The sequence below is a fragment of the Mus caroli genome, chromosome 16 (assembly GCF_900094665.2).
Source record: "Mus caroli chromosome 16, CAROLI_EIJ_v1.1, whole genome shotgun sequence".
NCBI classification, from domain to species: Eukaryota; Metazoa; Chordata; class Mammalia; order Rodentia; family Muridae; genus Mus; species Mus caroli.
This window is the reverse complement of record NC_034585.1, coordinates 21967864-21981477: the sequence shown is the minus strand read 5'-3', so window position 1 is coordinate 21981477 and position 13614 is coordinate 21967864. Positions and strand designations below refer to the sequence as shown.

Sequence of the window (13614 nt, the reverse complement as noted above, 5' to 3'; positions counted from 1 at the left end):
GCTTGTGGACTCCTCTAGCCTATCACAGGCACCACTTAGAAAGTTTAGACCTTTAAGGAATATGACAATTGCTTGGAGTACAATGATATAAGAGTGACTTTCATCTAAGACCAATGAGCCAGTGCCAGTACATATCAGAAAGGACTTTATTTTTTTGGTTGTTGTTCCAAAGTTGAGTATGAGAACAATCTGTTATGAAACTGACAATCTGATAAAATTTGGAAATGATTGAGAAAGGTCTAATCTTCTACTCAATCCAGCACTTCAAATTACCATTCTGCTTCAGGGCAAACAAAGGTTCCTGAACTCTGGCATCTTCACAGCTCTTACTAAATAAAAAAGGGAACTTGGTTCCAACCCAGGGCCTGAAGGCTCCCAGTTTTCTCATTTAACCCTTTGTACAGTCATTCTCGTTCGTTTTTTCATTTCATGATGAGGGAACACATGTGTCATCTTAGGAGTAGGGAAAACCCGAGTTGTGATGAGTACAGAGTATAGTATAACTTATGCAGTCAGAAATAGTCATGGCATACTCAATGAAAAGGAGTCTATATACACTGAGAACTTCCATTTACAAAAGATTGCTGAATATCCTTAATTGGGTTAAAGACTGAAGGGTTAAGACCCTTCTACGAGAATTTGTGAGCTGAAAAACAAGGGCCAATGAACAAGTCCCAAGGTCTCTGCTTCTTCCCAAAGGGAAGTAGCCTACCTCTTAGATCCACTTGACCACATCTGTACCTAGAGGCCTTGGCTACTTGTTTGACCATATCAGCCACTGTGATACCAATGTTGCTTGAATTCTTACTACCTTAACATGGGCTTTGAATGTTAATAGCTCATATGATGGCCTTAGACACCTTTCTTGTACAGATCATGGAATTTCTTGTACCTGACATAACTTGAGCTACTGCAAACATATCCAGGTTCCATGCAAGTGCAACATATATGAAGACATTTCTGCACTACACAGAAAGGTTTGCTATAAAGAACAAAATATAATGGTGAGAAGATATATTATTTTTGATTCCGCCCTTAGATCAGACTTTCTAGACAGTGTTTTTTCAGCTTTTGGGAAGAAATTCCTTCCTTACTGAGCAGTTGGCTGCACTGGATGCTGAAGAGTAGTGATACTGGTACTGTGCAAATAGGACTGCACTCACCTCTTTTTGTTTCTCTATTTTCCTTCGCGATGGCATCTGCTAATGGAAGAACAGCACATGCACGTCTGTCTTTAATGGTGCTCTCTGGGAAAAAGAGCCATTTCCTTTTCCCTATTGTCATGTTAGTAGATTTCTTACCTTTGGCTGCAGTGGTGGTGCACAGGGGGCTGAAACAGGGTCTGTGATATAGGTCTTCTTGGGGCCACTGACTGGATACATGCCAGGATGGTTCTGATTCCCGGTTGCAGGAGGGGCATACGCAGGTTCCCGCTTCCAGGTATTAGGTTGAACCTGTTGCCCATAAGCAGTATCACCTTCACTTCGGCCCCCATAGCTAGGACCTGCTGCATAATAAGGTTCATAATAGCGTCCTTGGTTGGAGGTATACCCATATCCAGACTCAGGCGGATGTCCGGATGGTGGAATATATGCATAGTCGGTACCAACACAAGTTGGAGGAGGAGGACACTGTCCCGATACAGGAACTGGCTGGGTGTTATAGCCACGAGGCCCTGGACCATATATTTGTCCAGAGGATGGACCAGCCATGTAATGTGGGCTGGGCTGAGCTGACTTCACTTGCACATTAAAGGTGGGCCTTGAAGATGTGGATGCTGTAGTATAGGAGGCTGGAACTGGCTGAGGCTGGGGTTTGAGTGTTCCAATTGGAGTCACTGGGATGGGTGCAGCCTGGGGTGCAGGCTGTGGTTTTGTTGCAGACTTCTTGGTCGCTGTCAGGGGTGGCTGGTGTGGAATGACCATTCTCTTATGTCCCGTGACAGGAGTAGAAACTGGAGGAGTGGCTATTGAACTAGCAGAGCCCTAAAATAGAAGAGAAAATGACAAAGATGATCAGAAATAAAAGAAAATAAAATGAGTAGATAGGGAGTATGGTTAATCAGTGCTTGTGTGTTAAGGTGTAAAATACAAACAAGGGAAGACCCTTCCCTTAGGAAGTTCACTAACCCAAAAGTCAGTTGCTCTGCAGTACCGGCAAACAACTGAATTTTAAAAAGATAAGGGAACAAATTCATTTGTAATAGCATCCGCAAGACTGTCACGGCAGGAGTAAGCTTAATCAAGGCATAAACTACCTACAGACTGAAAACAAAGACAGTGATGAAAGGAGTTACATAAATAAATAAAAATAAACGTAGAATGTGTCTGTGGACTAGAAGAGCCTAGATCACTCAAAACAGCCTTTATATCTAGAGTGACACCTATCAAAATGCAGAAATAGAATACTTATCTATTTCAGACTCAAATGGAAACAGAAAAGATCACAAACAGTGGTTGGCTAAACTGGTCATGGAAAGAAAGAACACAGGGAAATTACATTGCTAATTTAAAAATATGTTGTAAATTTTAATAATCAAAACAATGTAGCAACAACAAAAAGATAGAGGTAAGGAAATAGCAATGATATCATACTGAAATGGTCTATACAGCAAGAGCAATGATTTCATATTGAAAAGCTCTGCACAGCAAGATCAATGACATCATTTTGAAAAGCTCTCCACAGCAAGAGCATTATGACATCATAATGAAATCCTCTTACAGCAAGAATAGCTTTTAAGGCAAGCACTGAATAGAAACAGATGATCACATGTCCAGTAATGGGCTAATCCTCAAAGATCTAAGAAAGCCTTACAACAAAGAAGTAAACAGAGACAAAAACAAGGCCTATAGATATGGCTATGTGGTTAGAGCACTTATTTCTCATTAGTTCCTAGGATGCTAAAGGTTGTTCCCAATCACCTATAACTCTAGTTCCCGGGTCTCTGATACCCACTCCTGGCATCCATGGACACCAGGAACACACAGGGTATACTTGTACACACGTAAATATGCAGACAACTGCCCATAAGAATAAACATAAAACAAAGGTACTTTTAAAACAAGTTTAGGTTTTTAAAATGACAATAATAATGCCTTCTAAAAAAGATATACAAAAGATAAAACTTTAAGAACATTGGTCCTCATCACCTATAATAGACAAATGGACACAAAATCCAAATGAGGAATCGCATCCTTGTGGGAATCATTGATATTAAGAACTGGAAGACCAGCACTGGCAAGAACAGCAAAGTGTCTCACACTGTTGTTGGGAAGGCAAAGCTACAGAGTCAAAGGTGAACAGTGGGAAAGTTCTTGAATACATTAAAAGAGAACATACAACCTAACGTCCAGTATTACTGAACTGCGGATTTCAAAGAGAGATTAGAGTTCCCTTGTTCACTGTCCCACATTTACAACAAGAAAGAACTTAGATGTCCATCCGAAGGTGACAGATAAAGAAAATGTGCTTATAATGCAATATTATTTGTTCCTCTAAAAGGAAATCTACATCATATAGCAACATGAATGAACCCTGAAGACATTAGTTCATGAAAAACAACCGAGTTACAACAATATAAATATTGTATTATTTTACATGAAATGTTGAATGAAATTAGTTAAGACTCACAAAATCAAGAATTGGGATTATAGTGGCAAAGAGCAGATAGGATAGGGCTTCTATTATTTGGAGGAAATACGATGAGCAAAGTAAATTGGGGAGAAAGAGAATTATTTGGCTTATACCTCCGCTTCACTCTGTTCATCACTGAGGGAAGTCAGAACAAGAACTCAAGCGAGGTAGGAGCTGATACAGAGGCCGAGAAAGAATGCTCCTTACTTGCTTGCTCCACATGTCTTGCTCAGACTGCTTTTTAATAGAACCCAGGACTACCAGCCCAGGGATGGCACTACTAGCAATGGGCTATCCCCTTCATCCATCAATCACTAATTGAGAAGATGTCCTACAGGTCTGCTTCCAACATAGTCTTATGGAGGCATTTTTCGTCAACTGAGACTCCCTCCTTTCATTTGATTTTAGTTATGTTAGTTTCTGACATAAAACTAACCAGCACAAATGGGAATATTAAATAGGGACTTCCCGATCAGTTGATTTGTTTGCAGTCAAGCAAGATAAGCTGTGAAGGCTCACTGTTTAACAGTTCACTTACTATCATCAATAATGTATTATACAGTGAAAGTTTTATCACAATAGAAAGAAATGAAGCTTTCCAGACACAAGCAAAAGGGAAGGTGATACCCTGCTCCTGATAGATAGCATTATGAGATGAATCCTTGTCTTGTCTGAATTGCCTTGATTCTCCCTTGTGTCCGAGGGTAAAGGGATCTACCTTCTTCCCATGTAGCACAACAGAGATTCATTAATATACACTGAAGAGGCTTGAAAACGAATGGCAGAAAACTAGCACATAAAAAGATTTGACTCCCAGAAAATCACACATACATGTATGTATAGATAAGTGTGATATTTAAATGTGCTCGATTTTCAAAATGAAAATGTTAAATCATGACAAAAATTCAAGAATTCCTACAAAATCAAAAAATAAAAGGAAATGTCAAAAATATATTCTTGGAACTATCAAATAATCCAATAAACAGAAAATATTCAGCAACATGACTCTTCAATTAACTGAATATGTGGACCAGATAAGCATTGGCACAGTTTTCCTTAACTAGGAAGAACATAAATATATACACTTTAAAATAATGATGCCTGCTCTTTTTCCTTTCATGTCCAATCAGATAAAATATGTAAAACTTTGGAAGAAAATCGTATACACCAAAATATACTAGTTTTAACAACACTTATAAAAATATCCAAACACGTGCCAGTGTACACGCAACAGAACACACAGCAGAAATAAGGGGAGAGTGGGAGAGCTTGCCCAGGAATGGGTTTCTTTTTAAGTACTTAGCAAAGTAATGGATTCCATTTGGCATTTCCATACACGCTCCGCATTGGATGGTGCTCCTTTCCCACTTCTCCCATATCCCATTTGTATCCTTCAACTCCTGAGTCCTTTCCACTTTGATGCCAAGCACAGTCTATTACCCGCTCAACCCCTTTCCTGAAACCCTACATTACCTACACTTCCAATACCCTCAGTTACACCTACATACATGCAAATGTACATAAAAATTGAAACTGAGGTTTTGCATATAGGAGAGATCTAATGGTATTTCCAATATGGATATAATGCCTCTGGAGTTGGAGCCCTGTAACAACTATCATTCAAGGACGTGTGTGTGTGTGTGTGTGTGTGTATGTGTGTGTGTGTGTGTATCTGTGCTTATTAAGGGGAAAATTATTTCTAAGAAGTGAGGGCTATACTAATTCACTTTCTAAATGCAATTATTGTTGGTATTACTTTTCAAATGGTGTGGTTTTAAACATTGGTCCTGGGGCATGGCTTCACAGTTATCATAGGGAAAGTGCCTTCTATTAGGCTAGTTACTCAGGCACTATATACATTCATAGTTGAGTCTGTGAGACATTCAAAGTTTGAGTTCTATGTTTTGCTGTGGATGAATCATCAAAGAAAGCAGAGGTGATCCCCTCTGCAATCAGTTTCGCCTCTATACATGTTACATTGTCTAATGTTACAATTGATTTTTCTAGGTTCGATTTACTTTTCAATGTGGTCTGTAACATAATGTCAAGGTATTACTTAACTGGGCATATATTTATGAATATGTATAGTATGTGTTTTAATAATTAAAACACACACACACACTTCTATTGGAAATTATGATGCCTACCTTCAGCCTGACAGGAAAGAGATCCTTCACCTATATAGCAACATCCAAGATGCTTGGTATATAAAAATAAATAACAAGTTTGACTCCTAAAAGGACAGTATAAAATTAAACAAAAATTCCAAATTCAATAGAATCTTGTAACTTAACAATGAAATTAGGAAGTTAAAATTAAGTCTTGTTATCTTAGAATTACAAGTTTCCCAGGAAAATATATTTGAGACAAATGATAAGTTGGGAAAGATGGCCTTAAATTAGGATTCCCCAAAGCAGGACCAAAGAACAATGAAAGGGACATGCTCGAACTAAGTATTGTTGAAGAACTCACACATATAGGCTTAACAGATAGGCTCAGTAAGGTGAGCCACCAAACTCAGAAAAGAGATTTGCAACCTGAACAGAGAGAACTATCGTCTCCTTTAAACTGGATTGGACTGGTGAGTGGTGAGTAGACATAGTTATTTAACACAGAGAAGGGAGAGTTGGAGAGGAGAGAACCCAGAGAGACCCAGGCATCATCCTGTCAGTGGCTCAGAGGAAGATCTGTGGCCAAGAGCTAGTGACATCTTCTCAAGGAGCACTACCTGTGCCCTTAACGCTTACAATAGACATGTTGACTTCTGGCTCATTCAATGTTGATAGTGCCCCACAATAATGATGATGACCAGCCAGGCAGTGGTGGCGCACACCTTTAATCCCAGCACGTGGGAGGCAGAGGCAGACAGATTTCTAAGTTCAAGGCCAGCCTGGTCTACAGAGTAAGTTCCAGGGCAGCCAGGGCTATAAGAGAAACCCAGTCTCAAAATAATAAATAAATAAATAAATAAATAAATAAATAAATAAATAAGATGACCAATAGGTGACTATCACTTTCCAATCTCCCCCTGGTCACTAAGTACATCCATTTCAGCTGAGAACCACTGAAAATGAGACATTAATCTACTGCCCCTGAGAATGTTTTCATCTTTATCAGTTATTCAGTCTAAGGGTACAGAAACCTACATATCTGGATTAAACAGAGTTTCATGTCACTACATATAAAATTTGTAAGACCAAGGGGCCTCTCTTCCCAATGATGGCTGACTAGGCCATCTTCTGATACATATGCAGCTAGAGACATGAGCTTCGGGGGTACTGGTTAGTTCATATTGTTGTTCCACCTATAGGGTTGGAGACCCCTTTAGCTCCTTGGGTACTTTCTCTAGCTCCTCCATTGGGGTACCTGTGTTCCATCCAATAGCTGACTATGAGCATCCACTTCTGTGTTTGCCAGGCCCCAGCATAGCCTCACAAGAGACAGCTATATCAGGGTCCTTTAAGCAAAATCTTGCTGGTGTATGCAATGGTGTCAGCATTTGGAGGCTGATTATGGGATGGATCCCCAGGTATGGCAGTCTCTAGATGGTCCATCCTTTTGTCTCAGCTCCAAACTCTCCTGTTCTTTATTATCATTTGTATACGTGTTTGCTTTCTCAAGGGAAGGGGGCCAGTCACTTTTACTCAACAAGACACCCTGAATAGTTCACAACATCATAGTCCACAGCCGAAATTTAGAAAGACATTGATCAGTGAATGAACTGTTGTCCCCTTAAGAAAACTGCAACATACTGACCTGTATTTTTCCTCACAGAACAGACAACAAATGCATGGACATACTGGATACATGCTTAATTCCAGTGGCGCCCTCAGTCTCAAATGCCTCTAAGACACAAATTATAACATGGTTCTCTTTCTGAGAAGCATTTGCTGTGCTGTTTGTTTGTTTTAGATGGGAGTCTCACCAAATAGCTGAGGCTGGCCTTGAACTTATGTCAGACTTCTGAGTGCTAGGATCACAGGGCATATGCCAGCACACTGAGCTATTTATTTTCCTTTTAATAATGGTTTTGTAAATGTAAGTTCTCAATTCTTGTGTTCCGGGGAAACAGTTCAAAGTGTAATTTTAAATGCATTCATTGGGATATGGAGGTAAAAAGTCGAAGCAGCAGGATTACAACAAATTCAGAGGCAACCCAAGAGCCAGAGTGATTTTAAGGCCAGTTTGGGGCTCAGACTAAAAACATGTTTATATATAAAAAAGGCTGGTAGGTGGTAGAACACATTTCTAATCCAAGTACTATGGAGGCAGAGAGAGGAGGAACTCTGAGTTCAAAGCCAGCCTGGTCTACACAGAGAGTTCCCAGATAGCCAGAGCTACATGGAGAAAACCCGCCTAAAACAAAACAAAACAAAACAAAACAAAAAAGAAACAAAAATTAAAGAGTAACCAATAACTAACACATTAAAATAATAAATTGCATGTATAGTCAAGCAAATATAACTCCTTTTTCTAATTAAGGAAGCATCTATTATAATTTAGCTCCATGTCAGGCACTACTAATTGCTATTGCTACTGTAAGACAAGGGAGGTAGTGATACTGGTAAATCCATCCTTATTCAAGAGGATATGAAGAATGTCATGAGGTTTATACATGAATTCAAAATGATCCTGTTTAGAATGGAAATTTTCTAAGGCAACGGTGGACATGGTAAAAAGTATTAAAGATCCACATCTAACCAGCAGCAGAAAGCTCAACTCCCCAAATTATATATCAATCAAGGAATGCAATGACATTGAAAATGCCCAAATCTAACTGCTACATGGCAAATAAACTGTGGGATCAACCATCTATACAACACGGTTGAAGTGACACAATGATATTTCCACATAGTCAAGAAACAGAAAAATATATACAGACTGATAGTTGACTGTTTATCAATGGGGACAAGGCATATTGCCCTTTCAAACACATTTCACGATGAGTGTCGCACACTATTTGACAAACATGATGTTTTCCATTTGTGGCTATCCATGTTTTTCCCCTGTGTGGCAGTAAACAGAAATTAAAGTACTCACTGGAAACTAAACAATGTATTATAACAACAAGCATTTATACAACACCAACTTCATGTGAACATCTGTCAAATGCACTTCATACACAGCCCTCACAGTTACTACTGAGGCAGGAGCTATGGCTATGTACATTCTGCATGCTGGGGTTAGCTAAGCCCAGATTGTCTACAACTGAAGTGTGATGTCTTCATGTCTCTTCTGAGCCAGGCTCAGTGATGGATGCCTGCCTGTGATTCCCAAACCCAGTGAACTCAAGCAAAGAATTATGAGGTAAGGGCAAGTCTGGCCTACAGAGAGACCTTTGTCTTAAGATTAAACAAAACAATCAAAACCAAAACCAGCTAACAGCAAGCCATAGAACCTTCTGATGAAAAATGCGACTAAATTAAAATAAACACACATACCACCAAACCACCACCACCATCAATACCTCAAAAGGCCTTTGTAGACTATGATTTTTTTAGTTCCAGAAACCATTCTTCTCCTCAGAGAAGAAGTGAGTAAGTGGAACAGGAGGACAATGGTACTGCCTGCCAGGATCTAGGAAACAGCAGAATCCTTGAACTGTAGAGAGCTGACAAACTCACACCTGCCCCGGCTGCTGGATCATACAAGCTGACTGCTAGCCTGCAAACTGGAGAGCCAAGATTCCCTTTCTGACTTGAAGTTTCCATTAAAAGTCTTGGTTGTTGTAAACAAGGAGAAACCAAAAATGGAGTTTTACACTAAATATTATACATGAAGTGAACTCTGTTGAGAGAGTAAATTTTATGTTCTATACTATAAATCAATCAATCAATATATCAGTGAATAAAAAATATAAAAGCATGGGAATAATTTCATATTTTAATATCAAGCTAAGAAACAATGGACCCATCTGTCTATAGATACAATACCATTGATATATCATATAAGCATATGAAACACTGAAAGATCTATCCCTAAACCACTAATACTGAAGGAGGTAGCATAGCATATTTTATATACCTAAATCCTGAAACAATTACTTATTATATTTTTGATCAGGAATATTAATGTTATCTATCGGCATATCTGATCCAAGTACACATATTTTTGCATCTGTAAATATAAACAAGTCTATGCTTAAAGCTGAAGTAAATACCAGTATAACAAAAATGAATAGTGAACCGTTATAACATTTTAATTTCCATGTATAAAAACAATAAATGAAGAAACCCAACAAAAACAAAGGTTTAATACATTTTAATCAATTCAAGTTTTACTTTGGGCGATACACTTGAGAGAAGCCCAGCCTCTCTTTCCAGTGTTCTGTGAATTACAGGGAAAGCAACCTCATAGCTGGTTTCTAAATGATAAGTTAAAACAACTGCAAAAGTTTCTGTCAGAATCAAATCAAATGCTTTCAACTGGTGCCCTGGATTCAAACGATCACTCCCAATATGGGGACAGGACTAATACTCAAAGCACGTGCATGTGTACACACATATACACACACCGAGTCCCCACCCACACACCACACATCAGACATACATATATGCCTTTCAATACCTCTACAGCTTTCCTGTCAGAGATGCAGGCATAAATATCCTACTTCTGTTCAGCACATCCACACTTGTTCATTTCACAGTGCTGTGCTCTGCAAACACATATTCCAGCTAGTGACGGGCTATTCTTAATAACTTCTAAAGCAGAAATAGCAGCAACAGTATGGTCTGATGTGGCACTCTAGAGCAGTTGGTCTTAGACGCTTTTCCATTTAATTAATTCTCACAACACTTTTGAGTGGGTATAAAATACTGTGAAGACAGGCAGCTCCCCTGACTAAGGACAGCACCAGTGCATGCATGTCACGTTGTTTCTCAGAAATAAAATCAAGTGGGAACACTCAGGTACTATCTTGAAATTGTTCGTTTTTTCCTCCCTTATAATTAAACAGACAAGCCGGAGTCCAGGTGAGACCTATATACTCACATTTGTAAAGCAAGCATCCTGCTAGTCCAGAGAGCCAACATTTTAAAGAGTAGCTCCCACTTATTCTGAACAAGTTGCAAAACAGTAGGTCATCAGTTTGAACTTGGGAAGTCTCCACGTATCCTACTGGAATAAATATGCACACTGTACAGTCGACTGTCCCTAGCACACATGTGTATGTAACTGACAGAACACCATCAACAGGAGCGTTTATTCAATCTGAGAGTGCAAGAGTCTAGGGATCTAATCAGAAAAGAGGCTACTGGATAGCAAGCAATTCGGTTACCTGCGCCTTCATTCCCCATGGCCTAACATGGTTCTCCAATCAGGCCAAGAAAATATAAAAAAAAAAAACAATTCAGGATGAGAACATCCTGAATTTTTTCTATGAACATCATTTTTCTATGAGCTGTAGCAAAGAACACCAGCAGAATGCTTTCAGGGGGGGCAACCTTGCCAGGAAAGCTGTAAAATATTGATAGATCATTGTTTATGTGAATAAAAAATGCAGAGGAGACTGGGGAAATTATGACAAAAAGATAACAGGGAATTCTGTAAAGCTTAAGAGACAGGACATGGATCAGAAACACGTGAAGAAAGGAGAGTTTATGTGCATTGATGAAAATATGAAAACCAGTTACGTTTGAAGAAAGATACCTTAGAGCAGTAATGTGATTGAATGCCACCGATCTCTGTACTTGATAGTTTATGTGCCTCTCTTCCTTGTTCCCAATATGAATCTCTGGATATGCAAGTCTGCTCCACTATCACCAGTGACTAAGAGTCGGAAATAAATAACCTCACACTTACATCTGCATTTCTTATTTGTAATAGCAATTGCTCTGTCACCCCACACCCCCATTGTGTGCATGTGTGTCCACAGGCCACAGGATACACTCAGGATCAGAGAACAGCTTGTGGAAATCGGTTCTCCCCTTCAACCGTGTGGGCTCTTTGGATTAAACTAGGTTGCTTAAGCTTGGCTGCAGGAGTCATCTCACTGACTCCAAATATATGGATTGTTTTAAAGGAACTGAATTATTTTATTGTTCTATATTACAAAACTATATACTGAACACAGAAAATTGCAAAAACCCTTGTCTTTCCCTGGAAGAACTGCACAGCTGCTCTTGCTGTATTACCTCTGGTGTGACAAGGGACTCAGCGCCTTACAATGTTGTCCTGTAGAGAATACTTAGTCATCATTTAGGTTTAGAACAAAATGAGGCTTCTGGGAAGCCAATCCTGATTTCCCATGATTGGTCAAGGTACCCTCTGCTAATACATTCATGTCACAGAGGATGATCCTTTAGAGCATCCCTCGTCCAAGACTTCTGCCATTATTACTTAAAAGGCACTTTCTCCCTGGATTCAGGGGATCAACACTTGGTCCTTCAAGCTTAGCATTCCGTCTTATGACCTTAGGAACAGATGTCTATAAAATCCCGTTTAGAGATTCAATGTCATTTCAATAATGTATCAATGACAAATTCCATGAGAAACCAATCAAATAAACGATTGCTGGTAGTTAACTATACCATAACTGTTTCAAATTCTTCTCTACCTTATACCTCATTTGCTAGGCCAACAACGTAGACATTGATCTAAGGATATTAGGTGTAATGAACACTGCTGTGACTCAGTTTAATTTTTAAAGAATCTGAGTATATGAATTCTGTGTGAATTCCGTGTTTCTTGTTCTACATGGTGAATAATTTGGCAATCTGAATTTTTTTTTTAAACCAACAGCAGCATGCTGCTTAATCTTCTATAATAAGAGAACTGAGCATTTTAGCGTACTCAAAGAAAAGATGATAAAACGGTGTGGTTCTTCTGGCTGGAAAACCCAAGCCCTCCAGGGTTTCCTGGAAGTGCATGTTTTATTGTATTAGAGGTCAGCTGTGAGTGCTGCCACTGAAGCCAGAGTTGGAAAAGGGTCACTGGAAACAGTTTATTAGAGAGAGGTTTTCCTGAAGGAGGAGATAAAGGTAATTTATCTGTGCAGGAGTAAACCAGATGCTCTTCTTCCTAGGAGCATGGCACAATAGAGGCACACAGAAGGTCAAGGTCACACATCTCTACCAAGGATCTTTAAGAAAACAAGGTTGTGCAAAACTGACTCATGGAAAGACAGTGAACCTCACATCTCCAGAATCGGAAGAGCAAAGGTCCTACCATCACCTTAAATGACCAGACCATCTAACAATTGAAAGAAGGTAACAAGTTCTGTATATGCTTCCAACAAAAGTAGACATCTGGGCTCGGATAACAGGCAGCCTATCAAGAATCAGAGGCACAGGGTGAGTTGCTATGTCCATGCAAGTGAACGAGTGGTCATGCTCTGAGGAAATAACCAGACCCACCTCACCCCCTCCCATATTTCCAAAGGAATTTGGGTGCCAAAATCAAAGCAAAAGAGAAATAGGGGGTAATTTTCAGACACTGACACTATATTCAGACCCTTGTTGAAACTATCAAACAGTAAAAGACAAATTATTTAAAGAGTATGTTATACTCATAGTAGAGTCACAAGATATTTGTTCAGTTTTTCTCTCACAGAGGAAAAAAAACCCACTCATTTAAAAAATGATCACTGTATAATTATGATTTGAATATATCAAATCTATCAACTCCATTATATATTCAATGGCAAAGTAAGTTGTTTTGTTTTGTTTTGTTTTGTTCTGTTTTGTTTTTCTGTTAAACTGTTTGTTCTAAGAAGCAAGTGTCTTGTCCATTTGCTCTGGATGGATAAAAAGGCCAGACTGAGGGGGCATAGTTCCTAAGGAAGGAGGACTCCTAACACAAGAGTAGGAGGAAGAGGAAAATGGTTTCATAAAGAGCGACTATTGGGGCCTAGCAAACACAGAAGTGGATGATCACAGTCAGCTATTGGATGGATCACAGGGCCTCCAATGGAGGAGCTAGAGAAATTACCCAAGGAGCTAAAGGGAACTGCAACCCTATAGGTGGAACAACAATATGAACTAA

The 13614-nt window shown here is 39.3% G+C and overlaps 1 protein-coding gene across 10 annotated transcripts in view; it reads right to left on the bottom strand.

Moving 5' to 3' along the window:
* Lpp (LIM domain containing preferred translocation partner in lipoma) overlaps positions 1 to 13614 on the bottom strand; it is a 590743-nt gene that overhangs the window by 219872 nt on the left and 357257 nt on the right. For all 10 annotated transcript variants that reach the window (XM_021185104.2, XM_029470450.1, XM_029470446.1 and 7 more), the window contains one exon: positions 1302 to 1985. In XM_021185104.2, coding sequence (XP_021040763.1) covers positions 1302 to 1985 — 684 coding nt within the window. The remainder of the gene's footprint in view (positions 1 to 1301; positions 1986 to 13614) is intronic.